Source organism: Elaeis guineensis, chromosome 5 (genome assembly GCF_000442705.2).
Source record: "Elaeis guineensis isolate ETL-2024a chromosome 5, EG11, whole genome shotgun sequence".
NCBI classification, from domain to species: domain Eukaryota; kingdom Viridiplantae; phylum Streptophyta; class Magnoliopsida; order Arecales; family Arecaceae; genus Elaeis; species Elaeis guineensis.
In genome coordinates this window covers 116,009,808-116,029,775 of record NC_025997.2, presented here as the reverse complement: position 1 = coordinate 116,029,775, position 19,968 = coordinate 116,009,808, and the positions used below count along the sequence as shown (strand labels likewise).

The 19,968-nt window shown below is 38.9% G+C and overlaps 1 protein-coding gene and 1 pseudogene across 5 annotated transcripts in view; one reads left to right on the top strand and one right to left on the bottom strand.

Annotated features, from left to right (window-relative positions):
• Positions 1–272: 272 nt before the first annotated feature.
• The window catches only part of LOC105045588 (probable calcium-transporting ATPase 9, plasma membrane-type), a 31,063-nt gene continuing 11,367 nt past the window's right edge, over positions 273–19,968 (top strand). Inside the window, exons 1-5 of one of the 5 annotated variants that reach the window (XM_073258170.1) lie at positions 582–707; positions 2,543–2,687; positions 11,254–11,308; positions 11,396–13,335; positions 13,411–13,569. In XM_073258170.1, the coding sequence (XP_073114271.1) occupies positions 11,434–13,335; positions 13,411–13,569 (2,061 nt within the window). In that variant the 5' untranslated portion in view covers positions 582–707; positions 2,543–2,687; positions 11,254–11,308; positions 11,396–11,433. Of the gene's footprint in view, positions 708–1,165; positions 1,398–2,542; positions 2,688–10,769; positions 10,910–11,253; positions 11,309–11,395; positions 13,336–13,410; positions 13,570–19,968 lie in introns of those variants that run through there. The other 4 variants (XM_019850968.3, XM_010923937.4, XM_073258169.1 and 1 more) reach the window with 4 other exon arrangements.
• On the bottom strand, positions 15,961–18,919 carry LOC140858182 (uncharacterized; annotated as a pseudogene).

The following is a 19,968-nucleotide window of genomic DNA, read 5'->3' as shown; positions in this document are numbered from 1 at the left end:
TTGAATATGATTTGAATTTCAGATACTGGGCCATTTTCGGTCCCTCCAAACGTGCTTTTTATTTTTTATTTTATCTCTTGGGCCCGAAAGGACGGTTTAACTAACCTCCAACGGATTACGTGGCACACGAATGCCTCGACAGTCAAAGCCAATCGATGATTTCTCGTCGAACCACAACCTGCCACGTGCTCTTATCTTTCTTCCATGCGAATCCAGCCTAGCTAAAATAATAGTAATAGTACCTAGTATATAAATCCCCTTCATAAACGGCAAACGGTTCCTGCCTTATACCATGTCAAGGCCCTCCTCCCTATCTTCTCGCCTCCGAAAGGAAATAAAGCCTTTCTATCTTTAACAGTCCGGATGTCATCAATTCTGATGAAAAAACTACTTCTTTGATGAACTCATCCCATCTGGCCCACTGCATAGTAGCTTCGACTCTTAATTCTTAACCTTTTCTTTCATTATTTCCGTTTGATACGTTGTTGTCTCCGGGGAGTAGGGGAGGGATGGAAGGGAGGGGATGGGGAATTGACAGCTATCTGAAGCACAACTTCGACCTCCCGGCGAAGAACCCCTCGGAGGATGCGCAGCGGAAATGGCGGTCCGCCGTCGGCAAGATCGTCAAGAACCGCCGCCGCCGCTTCCGAATGGTCCCGGATCTCGACAAGCGATCCGAGGAGGAAGCCAAGAAGCGCAAGATCCAGGTGAATTCTTCAAAGAAATTATTGGTCTTGACGGTTAATTCGAGATCTTTTACCACCCTCCATTAGTGAAATATATATACTTGCTTCTTCGGGCAAGGGGAAAGCGCACCCCAACATCCTTGAAAGGGACAGGCATTGTCCCCAGGTCGACTTCTTTAGGTATAGAAAAATAAGGGAGGTCAATGTCAATGATCTATGGTGAAGCTTCCGCGAAGCTTCACGTAGTTATGACTTCTGACCACAGACAATTTGTTGTCCTTTCTCACAAACAATGAGTTATTGTTGGTGGATCCTTCGTTCACTTGTCGTTTTTTTTTTTCAAAAAAATATTATTGTGATTATTATTATTTTTTTTTACGTACCCTATTCATTCACACTTATGTCAACAAGGATTATTGGAGGGATGGATCTCTAGACTTTTGATGTGCTATTTTGATTCATTGTCCTTGTTCCATTGTTAAGCAAATAGAGATTATTGTAACGGGTGGACATCATCGCTTATCCATGACGTGGGGATGTGGATTTTATGTCCATAGGATTGGTTGTTTGTAGGAGTCCAACTCAAGCGGCAGGAAATCAGATTCTGGTTGCTGGCTTTTTAATCGAAGTTTCATGTCTCACATGATTCCCACATGCTTCAGGGTCCTGCTTGTGAAATATCGTTCTGAAATTGTTGTGATTTCACCGTGGGTTAGTGTGTTGCCCCACCCAGGAATCTCTTCTTTTCTCATGCCTTTTGGATTCTTAAATAGGATCATTTCATTAGAGTTGTGTGAAAATCACTGAATTATGCATGAACTGCTAGATAGATAATAAGTAAATCGTTAAGCCAAACTAGGGCACTACCCAATTATGTTCTGGAAATCTGGCATCCTAGGTGGGGCAAACTAGGGACAAACCTAACCTTGGCCTTTTTTTTAAACACAAAATGGCTAATCCAGTAGTCGAATCCATGCCATTGTACTTGCCAGCTAAAGCCTTTACCATTGCACCAAGCAATGGCCCCTAAGCAAGTCATTAAGCCCAAAGGCCACAAAAATCTTCTAATTATACTTCTAGTACAAGTTTTAGGTTTTATTGAAAGATAACATTAGAAGCAAAAATGAATCGAGACTCAATTCCTTTCCTACTGTATATCTTGCAGCCAAAACATTTTTGACTTCCTTTATCATGGTAGTTTCCTCTTATTTTTTATCAAATAACCAATCAAGATTACTTCATCCTATGCTGATACTAGAATTGGCTTGTTAGTCTTAAATGCCATCTGTGATTTAAATCAGCAATCTTGATCTCAACATAAGATATTAAATTAAATTAAGAAATAATGAGATTCTTTTCTGATATGTCATTGACAGACATTAATCCAAAATTTATCCTCGTAATGCTAGTATATCGCTAGGCTTGATGCTATGTCTGCGTGATCAAAAATATAAAAGCCCTCAACAACATGCTTTTCTCTCATCATCACCAAGCAATAGCTTGGATGGCATCAACCTTGCCACTTGGGCAAGGGAAAGTGGGTTCAACTCTGGTTGGGGTCGGCTCTTAAGGGGTGGAGTGTGTATAGGGTAAAAGTTGGGGATTAGCCTCTCCAAGTTACAAAAAGAAAGAAAGAAAGAAAGAAAGAAAGAAACCTTTTTCCCATCCATTTTGGCCTGAAATACTATAAGAAATATTTTTGCTAATATTTTTCCAAAGAAGCAGGTACTAGTGATCAGATAAGTGACAAGACCACGAAGCTAAATATGTGTGTTGAATGTCTATGATTGAAAAGCCATATATATAGCCTTTAGTAGATGTAGAGACAATTTAAATATTTCATTATGAACAAGCAGGAGAGATTGAAAAAATTGAGGATTCAACCAAGGGGCACCCGCTGATAGTCAAAGTAATCTGATCGGGAAGAAGAAAGATTTCCTTCAGCTCTCTCAACTCAAATCGCACAAAGAAAAAGATAGAAGAATAGGAGAAATTTCAAAAGTATGGCTCAAGTCCCTTTTCTTTCTCTTTCATTTTTTTTCTCTCTCTTTTTTTTCATTGATTAAAAATGAGATACATATCCTCTATTTATAATAACAAGGTTCGTCCTTACACAAACTGGGTCAGATTCCTTTTCTAATTCTAACGAGACTCTTTTACATAAAGTAGATGTGATGTGTCCAGGCCTAAATAACTATCTTGTGTAGGTAAGAATAAAGATTGGAGCATAAGAAAAAGAGAAAAAAAATAAAAGAAACCTTTGAAATCTGATTGATAAGAAAATCGCCACAATCAGATCACAAAGGGGTAGAACGCCACACTCAAGAAAAGAAGAATGTGAGTGATAAGTTCTAGGATTTATAACTCGCCACTAACACACAGGGGTTAGATAAGAGAAATCAGCAACACTCATTTTCATTCATTGAAATCTCAATTGAATACATAGATCGCCTCCCTTTATATAGATAAGAGAGGGAACATAAGACATTCAGTAAATGGAAGGAAATAACAGAATTTGACTATCATAGAAATGATGATGGCTATATCTTGCTACAAAGGAAATAATAGTGGCCGTATCTTGCTACTATGGAAATGATGGTGGCTGGAGATCATGGTGAATTAGGAAGAACAAAATAACTTTGGCTGCATCCTGCTACTATAGAAATGATGGTGGCTAGAGATCATGGTGAATTAGGAAGAACAAAACAATCTTGATTGCGTCTTGCTATTATGAAAATGATGGTGGCTGGAGATCATGGTGAATTAGGAAGAACATAACAAGCTTCTAAACTCGGCTCTTTTTCCAAGCAATAATTTTTTTCAAATTCCTGCCAAATCTGATTCGCACCATATCATCCTTCTACGCACGTGAGTAAAATCATTAATTTGGCTCTTGGATCCATATATGGCATGTGATCATCTCTTTTTTCATGATGGTGCACATCATTTCTCCCTTGTTGAGTAGGATTTGTCCTCAAATCCAAGTCTTCCTCATCATCCAAACTATCCTCCAAGTAAGGAGAAAGATCTCGAACATTGAATGTAGCGGACACATGGTAGTCATCAGGCAATTCAATCTTGTAAGCATTGTCATTCACTTTCTCAACAACTCGGAATGGACCATCAGCACGCGGCATGAGCTTAGATTTTCTTTAGTTTGGAAATCGTTCTTTGCGAAGATGTATCCAAATAAGATCACCTGGAGCCAAGCGAACTTGTTTTCTTCCTCTGTTGGCTGCCTTCTCATAAGCCGCATTCTTCCTCTCAATCTGCTCCTTGATGTTCTTATGCATGGACTTAACCAACTCAGCTTTCTTCTTTCCATCCATACAAACTCTTTCGCTGATTGGAAGTGGTGCCAAATCAAGTGAGGTGATAGGATTAAACCCATAAACCACTTCAAAAGGAGAATGCTTAGTAGTGCTATGAATACTACGATTGTAAGCAAACTCAACATAAGCCAAACACTCATCCCAATTCTTCATATTCTTGTTAACAACAGTGCGAAGCAAAGAAGAGAGGGTACGATTTACCACTTCGGTCTGACCATCGGTTTGCGGGTGACAAGTCGTGCTGAAGAGCAATCTAGTACCAAGCTTCTTCCACAAGGTCTTCCAAAAGTAACTCAAGAACTTGACATCTCGATCAGACACAATGCTCTTTGGTACACCATGCAGACGTACTATCTCTTTGAAAAATAATTCTGCAACATGTGAAGCATCATCGGTTCTGTGGCATGGCACGAAATGAGATATTTTTGAGAATCGATCCACAACCACCAAAATCGAATCTTTCCCCCTTTGTGTTCTTGGCAGCCCAAGCACAAAATCCATACTCAAATCTATCCATGGTTGATCTGGTACAGGTAGCGGCATATACAACCCTTGTGAAGTCTCTTTGCTCTTTGTCTTTTTACAGGTAACGCACCTCTCAATGACGTGATGCACATCACGAATCATAGCTGGCCAATAAAAGTGCTCTTTCACCATCTCTAATGTTTTCTTCTCTCCAAAATGACCCGCCAATCCGCCACCATGAGCTTCTCTCACCAAAAGCTCTCGAATAGAACTGTTAGGAATGCACAGCCGACCTGACTTAAACAAGTATCCGTCATGCTTGTAATAGCCATTTACAGCTCCTTTCTCGCACTCTTCATAAATATTTGCAAATTTTGGATCGTCCTTATATCGATCTATAATCAACTCAAATCCCATTAGTTTAGCATTAAGCAATGAAATCAAAGCATACCTCCTGGAAAGTGCATCAGCCACGATATTGACATTTCTTTTTTTGTATTTGATCACATAAGGAAAGGTTTCCAAGAATTCCATCCACTTGGCATGTCTACGATTCAGCTTGCTTTGTCCTTTTAAGTGTTTCAAAGACTCATGATCAGTATGGATGACGAACTCCTTTGGCAATAAATAATGTTGCCAAGTCTCCAAAGCCCGAATCAGAGCGTAGAACTCCTTGTCATAGACAGAGTAGCTCAAGCTTGCACCATTCAACTTCTCACTGAAATATGCTATGGGACGCCCTTCTTGCATCAGAACAGCTCCAATGCCCACATCGGAGGCATCACATTCTACCTCAAAAGTCTTGAAAAAATCGGGTAGAGCTAGAATGGGTGCTGAACTCAACTTCTCCTTGATCAACTCGAAGCTCCTTTGGGCTGCTTCAGTCCATTTGAATTCTCCTCCTTTCTTGATGCATTCAGTGATAGGAGCAAGAATAGTACTGAAGTTCCTCACAAACCTCCGATAAAAGGATGCTAGACCATGAAAACTCCTCACTTCAGATACATTAGTAGGAACAGGCCACTCCTTGATCGCTTTCACCTTTTCCTCATCAACTTCCACTCCATGTTGTGACACAACATAGCCAAGAAAGACTATGCGATCCTGACAAAAATGACACTTTTTGAGGTTGCCATATAGCTTCTCTTGTCGCAGAACCTCAAAAACACTCCTGAGGTGCTCCATATGCTCTTCCTGATTTTTGCTAAAAATTAGAATATCATCAAAATATACAACCAAAAAATCACCAATAAACTTACGTAGCACATAATTCATCAATCTCATGAATGTGCTAGGTGCGTTGGACAAGCCAAATGGCATGACCGTCCACTCATACAATCCGAACTTGGTCTTGAATGCGGTTTTCCATTCATCACCTTCCTTCATGCGAATCTGATGGTATCCGCTCCTAAGGTCTATTTTTGAGAAGACCTTAGCTCCATGCAACTCATCAAGCATATCATCCAGTCGCGGGATTAGATAGCGATATTTTATTGTGATCTTGTTTATCGCCCTACTATCCACGCATATCCGCATAGATCCATCCTTCTTTGGTACCAACAGAGCTGGTACTGAACATGGGCTCATAGACTCCCTCACGTAACCCTTCTCCAAAAGATCCGCAACTTGCCGCTGCAACTCCTTGGCCTCCTCGGGATTGCATCTATAGGCTGGTCTATTTGGTAGGGCAAACCCTGGAATGAGATCAATCTGATGCTCGATCCCTCTGATTGGTGGCAATCCTTTTGGTAATTCTTCCGGGAACACATCTATAAATTCCTTCAAGATCTCCTTCATTTGCGGTGGAAGGGAGACTTCTTCACTTGGAACCTGCTTAGCTACAAGAACAAAAATAAGTTCATGGTTAGTCAAAACTCGCTTCACTTCCCCCTTGTTGGCAAATAGATTCTCTTTCTTGCCCTTTTCAATCACAAGCTGATCCTTCTGGACCTGTTGCGGGCTAAGTGGTGCCAACACTATGTTCTTCCCATTCTTGGCAAATGAATAGGTGTTTTTGAAGCCGTCATGAATAGCCCTCCGATCGTACTGCCAAGGCCTTCCCAAAAGAAGATGGCTGGCTTTCATAGGAACCACATCATAAACAACCTCATCTTTGTAGGACTTGCCAATAGAGAAAGGTACTACAACCTGCTTTGTAACCTTCACATCACCATCGTCAGTAAGCCATTGCAATCTATAAGGACGGGGATGCTTCATAGTCACCAAATTAAGTTTTTCTACCAAAATAGTAGAAGCCACATTGGTACAGCTACCTCCATCAATGATAACACCACATACCTTATCATGGATGGTGCACCTGGTATGGAAGATATTTTCGCGCTGCTCATCATCCACTTTGGCTTGTAGGTTCAGGTTGCGACGAATAACCAACAGCTCTCCTTCATCTGCAAACTCCACATAATCTTCTTTTACCTCTTCCAAAATAGCCTCATCTTCACTTTCAATTTCTTCTTGTGACACTCGAATGAACATCACCCTCTTGTTTGGACATTCAGAGGCTATATGACCGTAACCAAGATATTTGAAACACTTGATATCTCGACTTCATCTGGGAGGTTGTGAATTTTTCACCTCTTTTTCTTTGGCCGTATCTGTGACTCGCTTGCTAGAATCACCTTTTTCTACTTGTTTTGGCACCGTCTTAGGGACGGACCATGGTGATAAGGAAGATGAGTTGGTAGTCTTACTTGGCTTACTTGCACCACGCTTGCGCTGTCTCTCCACCTTAACAGTAAGTTTGATCACATCGTCAAGGAACACATAAGATTGTAACTCCACCGTATCAGCAATCTCCTTATTCAAGCCTCCTAAGAACCTTGCAATGGTCTGTTCTTGAGGTTCTCGTAAATCGCATCTCATCATCAGCATCTCAAATTTTTTGACATAATCCTCAACACACATCCCCCCTTGTCTCAAGCTTTGTAACTTGATGTACAGCTCCTGCTTATAATATTGAGGAACAAATTGCTTCTCCATGATCCGCTTCATAAGCCTCCAGTTCCGGATCTCCTCTTCTCCATCCCTCCTACGCTGAGCTTTCACATTCTCCCACCAAAGATTAGCATAATCAGTGAATTCAAGGGCAGCAAGTTTACATTTTTTTACCTCAGAATAATCTTGACATTCAAAGACCTTCTCCACACGTTGCACCCATTCCAGATATTCTTCGGGTGAACTGGTTCCTTTAAAGGATGGGATCCTCATCTTAATATTGTCTCCCAAACTCCTTTGCTGCCGCCTTTGCCATGGGTGTTCCTCCACACCATCATCATCTCCGAGTTCGTCATACTCCTCTTCATCATTGCGATCAACTCGTCGTGGTGCTGGATGGCCATGCCGCTGTGGTGGTGGGGGAAGTGTTGCCAACCGCTCAAACGCTTGTGTTAGGCGATTGAGTTGCTCCATCATCTCTTCTTGACGCCGTTGGAGCCCCATAATCTGAGCTTGTTCCAGACTCATGCCTCTAGGAATGACAGGGGCCTCGTCTCCTCCAGACATGATTTGGATGTCAAACACTCCCTCAGGCTCTGATACCAAACTGATGTGCCCAGGCCTAAATAACTATCTTGTGTAGGTAAGAATAAAGATTGGAGCATAAGAAAAAGAGAAAAAAAATAAAAGAAACCTTTGAAATCTGATTGATAAGAAAATCGCCACAATCAGATCACAAAGGGGTAGAACGCCACACTCAAGAAAAGAAGAATGTGAGTGATAAGTTCTAGGGTTTATAACTCGCCACTAACACACAGGGGTTAGATAAGAGAAATCAGCAACACTCATTTTCATTCATTGAAATCTCAATTGAATACATAGATCGCCTCCCTTTATATAGATAAGAGAGGGAACATAAGACATTCAGTAAATGGAAGGAAATAACAGAATTTGACTATCATAGAAATGATGATGGCTATATCTTGCTACAAAGAAAATAATAGTGGCCGTATCTTGCTACTATGGAAATAATGGTGGCTGGAGATCATGGTGAATTAGGAAGAACAAAATAACTTTGGCTGCATCCTGCTACTATAGAAATGATGGTGGCTAGAGATCATGGTGAATTAGGAAGAACAAAACAACCTTGATTGCGTCTTGCTATTATGGAAATGATGGTGGCTGGAGATCATGGTGAATTAGGAAGAACATAACAAGCTTCTAAACTCGGCTCTTTTTCCAAGCAATAATTTTTTTCAAATTCCTGCCAAATCTGATTCGCACCATATCATCCTTCTACGCACGTGAGTAAAATCATTAATTTGGCTCTTGGATCCATATATGGCATGTGATCATCTCTTTTTTCATGATGGTGCACATCAAGATGTCTAGTAAAAATAATCTAGAAAAAGTTAAAACTCTTCTGGAGGTAGATCCCGACTTTTCATATCAACTTCTGTTGCTCTACCAGATTCTTCTCATATTAGAAGCTATGCTTGGTCAAAATCTTATCCGAAAGAAAACTTTTGGATTGATCAGCCCATTTTGGACCCCAGATGAAGGAATTTTGGCCTGATCACTAGGGGTGCCGTCCTCTAAATGGAATGGTGTCACATCGTAGATCTTGAAGAATTGCCTAGTTTTTTTTAAAAAAAAAAAGATTATCGAAATCAAACGTCGAATGATCACGTTATGGCCTTTGGAAGTTTGGCTTGTGACTTGGCTTTTCGATGTAGCAGATCTTGCTTCTGGACCCTATCCAACCCTACATGTAGTGGCCAAAATAGTCCACATCGAGTTCAGTGATCCTCCTGGATCACAAAGAGGCAAATTCATTTATATTTCTACCCAAGAAAAGGCAATTCATCCATATGATTATTTGCTGGAAATGTGATAGTCTTAGTTGTGTACTTGTTGGGTTCATCGACGTGAAGCATCCAGAGATTGACAAAGAACAAAGTGATTGACAAAGAACGAAGTGATCAATTATCATAATTAACTATCTCTCCGAACAAATGGTCCATTTGCACAAGATGCCTATCATTCTTGATCACATTGTGTTTATCCAAACTTCAACTTTGCCTCAAATTCAATTACTATTTGGGAAAAAAATCTCATTCCTATATGTAGCTTAATAGGATGTATCCTAGCCATTCAGCTTGTGTCAAGCAAGCGGTGTTTAGCCTAGTGCAGCATGCATCCTTTGATGTATAGGATGTTTTATGAGAATGTAAAGTAGTTAGCTCCCCATTGCAGCAGAATATTGCTATTTAATCACTCTAAAATCTTGTATCTTGCATTCTCACCTATTGTTCTTGCACTTTTGGAAGATATTGTTGGATGTCCTGACTCCTGAGTTGTGTGCAGCAATAATTCTGAAAAACAGAACCACTTAATAAAGTTGACTATTCAGAGCATATCTGATGATAAATCTGATGCCACTCAACAATTCAAGGAATGTAAAAATCTAGATAGTTCTGAAGAGTTCTGAGACCTTAGTGTCATAGAGAATGTCATACCAGTGCTAATAAGAGACTCTTTCAAAGTTTCTCATTAATGTGGCCCCATATATTGGACCTCTCAATAGGCAGACATGTTAATAATCTTACAAATGACAATGGTGATGGATAACTGAATGTTCTGAGATGATACTTACATTAAACTTCAATTTAACTATTCTTCCTAAACAATTGAACTAAACCAATTTAACATGAGAATCTTCCCTTAACATTTAAAGGTGAAAATATATTCTTAATATTTGTATTTCAAGTTTATTAGATGGAGTTCAGTTTCCTTGCAGATCTTGGAAGCATTTGAGCTCATGAAATTTTGGTACAAAATTAACTGGTATTGGTAATCATTGATTTGATAAATCATCAAAGTATTATGAAAGGTCCATTTAATCTCCCTATATCTCACACAATCTCCTTGGGGGGTGGGCCCATGCATCTCCACCATTAATTTTTCAGTTTCACTTGACAGAATGGAGTGAACACGTGCTTGCCTTCCCTCATATTTATGCCCTTTCTTTTAATATATGTGTCACATGCCCTCTTATATAAACTCTAAGATGAAAGGAAAGAAGCACAATTTATTAATTAGGAATATATTTATCAATTTATTTTAAAGAAATTGATAATGGTATAGTAGCTATTCATAAGGATCAGTAATCTTGAAGAAAAGCAGATGACAATACTGGCTAAACTAATCTTAGTTCATTTTGATCCTTATTTGTGATTTTCTTTTTTGTTTATTTTGTACTGTCACATCTTCCTTATTAGTTGGACCTTGTATTTGGGTTTATCATGTTTGGTTACATTAATAATCTAGTTTCAGATGCAATTTATTATGGAAACGTCCATCAGCTGGGTCTGCAACATATGCATCTGCTGACTGATCATGCATGCTTTCCATAAGAACCATAAGAAAGTGGTGGCATCAGACTGTTGGAACTGTCCTTTACATACAGGATTGGTATGCAAGAACTTGAGATAGGCAAATATGCTACTTATAATGCTTTTAAAATATTTTAATATGGAAGTCCGCAGAGTTTTTTCTCCAATGAATCTTCAGTTATCCTGAGATGGTTGATGTATATAAGCATGTAACTGTTTTTTGGACAAACAGTGATTAAAAAAATATATATATGATCAGCATATGCTATAAATTTGATGTAGTCCTAAATCCTAAGTGTTTTTTCAACAATATGTTTATTTTATTTATAATGGTTGTGTTTTTCCCTAATATCTGTGTCTATTGTATTTATAGAAATTGTGTAACTTTATTTATTTGATCTTATTCCTTTTTTTTTTTACCAGGAAAAAATTCGGGTGGCTCTCTATGTACAACAAGCTGCATTTCATTTCATTGATGGTATGACCTTCATCAGCAGGCATTTTAGAGTTCTTGGTTCTTGGTATCACCTCTTCTTACCAATCATTTACTTTATGTGCTTTGCAGCTGCTAATAGAAAAGAACATCATCTCTCTGAAGAGGTCATGAAAGCTGGTTTTTCTATCAGCCCTGATGAACTGGCATCCATTGCAAGTGGACATGATATTAAGAGCTTGAAGATGCATGGAGGAGTTGAGGGGATATCGAGAAAAATTAATGTCTCACTGGATGATGGCATTAACACAACTGATTTTTCCATGAGACAGAATTTATATGGTGCTAATCGATATGTAGAGAAGCCTCCTAGAAGCTTCTGGATGTTTGTATGGGATGCTCTACAGGACTTGACGCTTATCATTCTTATGATATGTGCTCTGATTTCTATAGTTGTTGGACTTGCCACAGAAGGATGGCCAAAGGGTGTGTATGATGGGCTGGGAATTCTTCTCAGCATATTCTTAGTTGTCATAGTTACTGCTGTCAGTGACTACAAGCAATCTCTGCAATTTAGAGAATTAGACAAGGAAAAGAAAAATATAGTTATTCATGTAACTAGAGATGGTTCTAGACAAAAGGTATCTATTTATGACTTGGTAGTTGGGGATATTGTTCATCTGTCAATAGGTGATCAAGTTCCAGCTGATGGTCTATTTATATCTGGTTACTCCTTGTTGATAGATGAATCAAGTTTGTCTGGTGAAAGTGAGCCAGTATACATTACTCAGGAAAAACCTTTTCTCCTGGCTGGGACTACAGTGCAAGATGGGTCTGCTAAAATGCTGGTTACTGCAGTCGGCATGCACACTGAGTGGGGAAGGTTGATGGGCACTTTAAGCCAGGGTGGAGAGGATGAAACACCTTTACAAGTTAAGCTAAATGGTGTTGCAACCATAATTGGACAGATTGGTTTGGTGGTTGCCACTCTAACATTTGTGGTCCTGATAGTTAGGTTTTTAGTGGACAAGGGCATGCATGTTGGGTTGCTGACATGGTTTCCAGAAGACGCGCTTACTTTGCTGAATTATTTTGCAATTTCAGTGACTATAATTGTTGTTGCAGTTCCTGAAGGGCTACCTTTGGCTGTGACATTGAGTCTTGCCTTTGCAATGAAGAAGCTAATGGATGATAAAGCACTAGTTAGGCATCTGTCGGCATGTGAAACAATGGGTTCCGCTAGTTGCATTTGTACAGATAAAACAGGAACATTGACCACCAACCACATGGTAGTTGATAAGATATGGATCTGTGAGGTATCCAAGTCATTTAGAGGTAAGGAAACCATTAATGATCTGAAAGCTGTGATTTCTGAAAAAGTATTGAGCATCCTTCTTCAATGCATTTTTGAAAATTCTGATTCTGAGGTGGTGAAAGGAAAAGATGGTAAAAATACCATAATGGGTACACCAACTGAAGCAGCATTATTAGAGTTTGGCTTGGAATTGGAAGGAGAATGTTATGCTCAACACCGGGATTGCAAGAAATTAAGGGTGGAGCCTTTTAATTCGGTTAAGAAGAAGATGTCTGTTCTTGTGTCATTACCCGGTGGAAGGATTCGTGCTTTCTGCAAGGGTGCATCAGAAATCCTCTTGCAGATGTGTGACAAGATCATTGACAGTGATGGAAACAGTGTACCTCTTTCAGAAGTGCAGACGAAGAATATACTGGATATCATCAATACATTTGCTTGCGAAGCCTTAAGAACACTTTGCCTGGCCTTTAAGGATGTGGATGAAACTTATGAGAGGGACAAAATCCCTGCTGATGGTTATACACTGATAGCTGTGTTTGGCATTAAAGATCCAGTCCGGCCTGGAGTCAGGGATGCAGTTCAGTCCTGTATAGCTGCAGGTGTTACTGTCCGAATGGTAACTGGGGACAACATCAATACAGCTAAAGCTATAGCCAGGGAATGTGGAATATTGACAGATGATGGTTTGGCCATAGAAGGATCAGATTTTCGCAATAAAAGCCCTGAGGAAATGAAGGATTTGATTCCTGAAATTCAGGTTCTTTTTATATTCTAAATCTTTATGCATAAGCTGAATCTATGTTCTTTCTTATATTGATACAGCAATGTTTAGGTAATGGCCCGATCTTTGCCGTTGGATAAACACACATTGGTGACAAATTTGAGAAGTATGTTTCATGAAGTTGTTGCAGTTACTGGTGATGGAACGAATGATGCCCCAGCACTGCATGAGGCAGACATTGGCCTTGCAATGGGTATTGCAGGCACAGAGGTATATTTTGCAGTTGGCCTCATGCACACGGACACACACAGATACATACATACAAAGATATATACAAACACACGCATACATACATACATATATACATATACATGTATATACATCCATACATATAAACATACACATACATAAATGCATACATACACACATACATGCATGCATATATATATATATATATATATATATATATACATATATAGAGTATGTATACTTCTACGTATATTCCTATGTTTCTTATGTCTAACTGTTTTCCTGCATTAGTGCTTGTTACTTTGTTCCCATGTTATTGGATTTCATTAGACTTTCTTAATCGACTTTAATGATACCAATTTGCAGAAATCTTTTGTAGTTTGTCTTATTTGATTGTTTATTACAAGGGAATAAGAGTAATAGATCTTATTATTTAACTAGAAAGGAAAAGTGGTTCCTCTAATCAAGTGAAAAAAGTTTTATTTGTTTTGATGTGGTTGTCATTTTTCATTGAAATCATATCAATGCCCCTTTGGGTCTTGAAGTCCTACTTCATGTTCAAATGACATGACATTGGTGGTTCTCCGTGGAACACTATGGGCATTTTGGCATGGCGTGAGTGGTGGGCTGTAACTTTAGATGCAATGAAGATATTGTAGATTAGATACTTTGGCAGTTGCATGATTTAGGGCAGTGTGCAAGATAGATACTGGCAGGCAAAGCCTAAGAATTATATGCAGCCATAAGCTATGGGTGAAATCCTGTAGAGTGGAGTGACAATGTTAGAGCTCAAATCTCCTTGATAAGGTGCCAGGGTCCAAAGTGTGTTTCATATTTTGTGAATCTAATGGAACTATCAATTGTCATCTTTGTATGCATAGTTTATAGGTATATCATGCAATTTTTTACCCAAAAATAGGTCCTTAGATTTCCTTTACATTCTATTGTTGTTTTATTCCTCACAGGCTTGTACTTATATAGGCATTTAGATTTCATATATTAGGTTGCCACCTGGCAATCATATAATGTATTGCATTCCACAACAATGTGGAACATGCTTTTAAATTATTCTGTCTTAATTTCTATAATTTATCTTCTGAAAAAACTGAAACTATACATTGGAAGATTCAAGTGATATTAATATGGGACAGTACAATGTTCTGTGTTAGATATATAATTTTAAGATATTTTACACTTTTAGTTGTCTTCATTATATTGTTTTTTGTGATTTATCAACTTTATTGAATTTATTTATATCAAGGTTTGCTGTACCGGTACCGAATGGCGTGCCGGTACCGAATCGTACCGACATATGGTACGCCCGGGCATACCGGTCCGGTACCGGTACACAATTTTTTTCGATTTTCAATTTTTTTTATTTTTAAAGTTAATAATTGATAAATACAACCTTAATATGGCATTATATTGCATATTATTGACATATTTGGGTTCAATTTGGAGTTAGGTTGCGGTACAAAGACTCTTGATCCAAAATTTCAAATATATATTTATTTACATTATATTTCAACTATGTCATCTTAAAACTAAAGAAAAAATATATAAAATATGCATTAAAATGTATCTAAATATTTAAGTACAAAGCGCAATGACTGATATACGAACCTTAAGATGTACTCTGCATTTAATTTCTTGTCGAGTGTCTGTGACGCTCGTAGATATCTGGATCATCAACATAGTTAGAAAGGACATCAGTCCAACCCTCTAGCCAAGCTGCATCGTACTCTCGAATATTCATCATCCCATAAGGCATCCTCTCTAGATTGTAAGACATCTCAGACCTTTCGCTAAAATTCTGACTCTGAGAAGTATCCTCGAGATGATGGTACGGTTGTGGAGGAGCCCATCCAAATATGCCAGTAGCAAAATCTGATCCTGGAGCTGCTCCAGACTGCATAGGGTAGTAACCACTAGAAGATGATGCCTGGGATGCACCATATGCATATGGATCATAAGGTGGCTGTGGATAATAGGATCCATAATGCGAGGATGATCCAGATACATCCATGGACCTTACTTCACGTGCAAGATCATCTGCAGCTGCATCATGTGCTGGACGACTTCTAGGAGCCCGTCGTCTATATAAAATCGGCTCCTCACGATCTCTACCGACTCGTCCACCATGATCCCTATCCTGTGTGATATGCGTAAACTGAGACTCACCGGTGAATCGAATATCACCCTGTGGCTGTATCTCATAAACGGTGGTCTCCTGTCCTCCAGTTCCTTCCTGATCATCAGATCCATGGCTACTACTACCAGTATCATCATCACTCTCCTTGGTGTTCGTATCTGAACCAGATCGCTCCTGTACTCTCGAGAGTGGTGCACGTGTAATTGTCTTTTCTTTTCCCCCCCTTGTGCCCCTCTGTGACTAAGTTTCTTGTAATTGAGAGGATGGATGCCTTCTTGCTGGCTGCCGGGAGGAACGTCTATACATCTCTCGCTCGAATCTCTGGGAAGATGTATCGGATAGCGAGTCATGTGATGAATGAGTCCCTTGTGTCCCCTCAGACTGTGGCTGATCAGCTGGAACCCTATATGGAATATTTTTTTCTGCCCATTGCCCTGGATCCACCCTGATCTCCCTTGCCACCACACTGGCTGGTCGTGGAGGGGATCTTGGCTCATCAAGCTTTGGCTCCTGCTGCTGACCTGCAAGCCATCCGATGATCGGATCGTCATCCTCGTCGGCATAATCATCCAGCGTCGGATCAGTGTACTTCAACTGAACTTCCTCCTGAATACATTTTAGCTTCAACCTCAGATTGTAGTGAACATATACAAGATCGTCGAGGCATTTTTGTGTCAGACGATTTCTCTGTTTGCTGTGGATAATGACGAAAGTGGACCAATTACGCTCACAGCCACTAGCAGAGACCGTCTGAGAAAGAATACGGACAGCCATATGTCTCAAATTTTCTGCTGACGTTCCAAAATGAATCCACCATTCAGCTACAAAAGCAAAATTATATATCAAATTTGATGATATTATTAAGCAAAATTACATATCAATCTACATTGCTCATTATTGATATGTAATTTACTTGGATTCATCTGCTTTTTGCTTACGACAGCTGATGGGACTCCAAAACTGTCTGATCCCTCTCTAAACTATTTCGTCTGAAATAAAATATATTTATTATTTATAAATATATCAGATCGAATTTAGTTGAATAATTACATCTGTTTTAAACTAACATACTTTTTGCAGACATAATGACGCGATTTCTGGATCGGACACAATCTTATATATGACATTGCGAAGAGCAGCAAGAAGCTCGCTATCCATATCTATCCCCGGAATAGTATACTGAAATCTCGGATTCAAGTAATAAGCTGCAGATAAATTTCAAGACTGATTAAGCACAATTTTATTTTCATACTTCGAAAAAATATTTTAAAATATTTTTGAATTCAAACTTACCAGCTAGATGCAAATCTCTGCCCATCTGATAGCCCCAACGGCGTTCAATAATGTTAATGAATTCTTGAGCATGCTTGGGATCATTCTCACTGATCTGTTTCTTTGCCCTCTCCATTATGTAATATAGGAAGCCCATCTGGGGGTATCTCTCGCTGTCCACGGTGCGAAGCACCTCATATAAAGGCTTGATAGCCTTCACTATCTTCTCAGCCCGCTGCCAAAATGACTGACTCGTCACCAAGTTCTCCACATGACTTCCATCAGTGCCGGCCCTCGCATATCTGCTCTCCTGCCACTCGGCACTGACAAACATCTGACGTAGGGCTGTTTTCTTCTGAAGAAGACTATCAAGTGCTATATAGTTGGTAGCAAACCGTGTGATACCCGATCGTAAGATCTCTCCCCAGTATACGTCCGCATCAATGAAAGAACCCATGTGTGGTTGTAGATGAATCTAGTAATGGTCTGGGCAATCTCCACTACCTGCTGCACCCTGCGAATCTTTCCGATATCCATCAATATAAGATCAATGCAATGTGCAGCACATGGGGTCCAGTATATCTGCGGTCGCTGCTCTATCAGCAACTCTCCGGCAGCCTTATATTGTGGTCCGTTATCTGTGATGACCTGCACGACATGCTGCTCACCCACTGAATCAATCACCTCCTCCATCAGACCAAGGATATATGTGGCATCGTGTATCTTATCTGGAGCATCGATTGATTTGTAAAAAAATATTTTTTCATCATAGTATGTCAAAAAATTAATGATGCTCCATCTAGTAGGACCTGTCCAACCATCACACATCACTGTCAGACCGTATGTAGGTCATTTATTTTTGTAAAAAGCAATCCATCTCTACAGATCCTCCTTATTGCTGTCAAGAAGCTGACCATAGATGTCCTTAGGTCCTGGAGGATCTACACCCTGGCCGGCAGCCTCTATGACTGAAATAGCAGATCGGTAGTAAGGATTGGCTGCTGCATTTGCTGGAATATGGCTGAAATAAAATCATGATCCAATAGCTCGCCACATATCCTTCTTCTTATCTTTTTTCAGCATACTGTCAATTCTCTGCTGCTTTGAATCCTTGCTAGACAAAGCATGTGGATCCAAATCTTGAATGCTGGCTCCTGTTGGAATATCTCTGGAGGACCTCCTACTGCCAAAAGCTCCCAACAAAGAAGACATGCTGCGTCTGTTCCCTCTACCACCAGGCTCTCTGACTGAGGTAGTCCTCCTGAACTCAAATTCTCCCCTACCAGTCGTTGATCCAGATCCTGATTCGTAGCATGATGGTCCGAATCGATCTCTGTACCGGACCATCTCCTCCTGCTGGTACTGATCCGTCAAGCTCGCATGAATGACAGCCTCAATCTGTGCCTCCTCATCATCTGGAGCAGAAGTCTCCTCTGACTCTCTAAAGTGATAAGAAGGTGGCTCTGCAGCTCGACGGTCTACTTTGGTCTTTTTCTGCTTTGCCCTTTTCTTCGCTGCTTTCGAATCAGCAAAGTACTTTTTCATCAATTATCGGACCTCTTACGGATATTTCCGACACATCGACACATCAGGATAACCACCAACTAGATGCTGCTTCAACCTAGTCACTCCTCTCTTGAACTCTGTGTTGCACCATTTGCATCTCCAATGATGCCGAGCCGAGAGCATCTCGCCATGATCCCAACCGATGTCACGCTCTTGATTTTTCTTCTTACTCATTTCTGCAGATATAACAAAATACTAATTATTTCGAATTACCTGTAATATAACACTAATTACATATATTTTTTATTTGATAATATTTTTTACTATTTAAATATTTACAAAAAAAATTTCAAAAAAATCTCAAGTTAGATTCAAATATTTCAATTGTTTTGAATCATTCTAAACATTATTCTCAATTTCAAAACTAACACTGATTTTTTATTTTTTTATTTTTTTAATAATTTTTATATAAATAAATATATACTATAAAATAACTGATTAATTAAAGTGAACGAACATCATGCTCTAAATTTTTTTTTTATAAATATATGCAAGTATAACAAAACACGATAGTTTAACGATAATTAAAATAATTATATATAATTTTAAAATAATTTTAATAATTATTTTAAAATTTATAAATTTAAAATAAATATGTTATATGCTTCAAATAATATTTTTAAATTAACTAAAATATAACACTATTTTTATATATTTTTTATTTTATAATTAAATTTTTAAATTTAAATAATTAAAAAAATAATTTTTTAATTTTAAATATTTGAAAAAAAATTAGAAATTAGATTTAAGTAGTTTGAATCATTCTAAACATGATTCCCAAACTCTGATTTTTTCCCTAAAATTTAAATTTTTTTTAATTTTTAAATAAATAAATATTTAAAAATATTTAAAAAAATATATAATTAATAAAAATTAACAATTTTGGTGTCATCGTGTAGATCTTCCAAAGATCTATCACATATAATTAAATCATCCCAAAATCACAAGATTTTGGCATGATTTTCTCTTATTTTCATTCTTTCTCATTCTTATCCTATTTTTAACAACAAAAATTAAAAAAAAATATTTACTAAGAAAATAACATATTATCTTACCTCCAGCCAAAGATCAGCCTCTCCTCGAACCACTCCTGCAATTTGACGGAGTTTTTTTCTTTTTTTTTAATTTTTCGGAGGTCTCAACGGTTTCGTTGAGACCTTCGGACCCTCGGGAGTTCTCTGAGACATCTCAGAGAACTCCAAAGCAAGGTAACAGGGTTCTTTTATGCATGTGATCTTCGACCCCACCCCCCTCCCCCCTCGTCACTTTAGGTACATAGGGTGTCGGTACGGTTCGGTTCACGTCGAACCGGACCATACTGTCCGGTTTTGGACGGTATGGAAGCGAACCGGACCGAACCGCTTGGTTCGGTACCGATTCGGGGTGTTTCTCGAAAAAAAGGTCCGAACCGGACCGTTTGAGCATCGGTC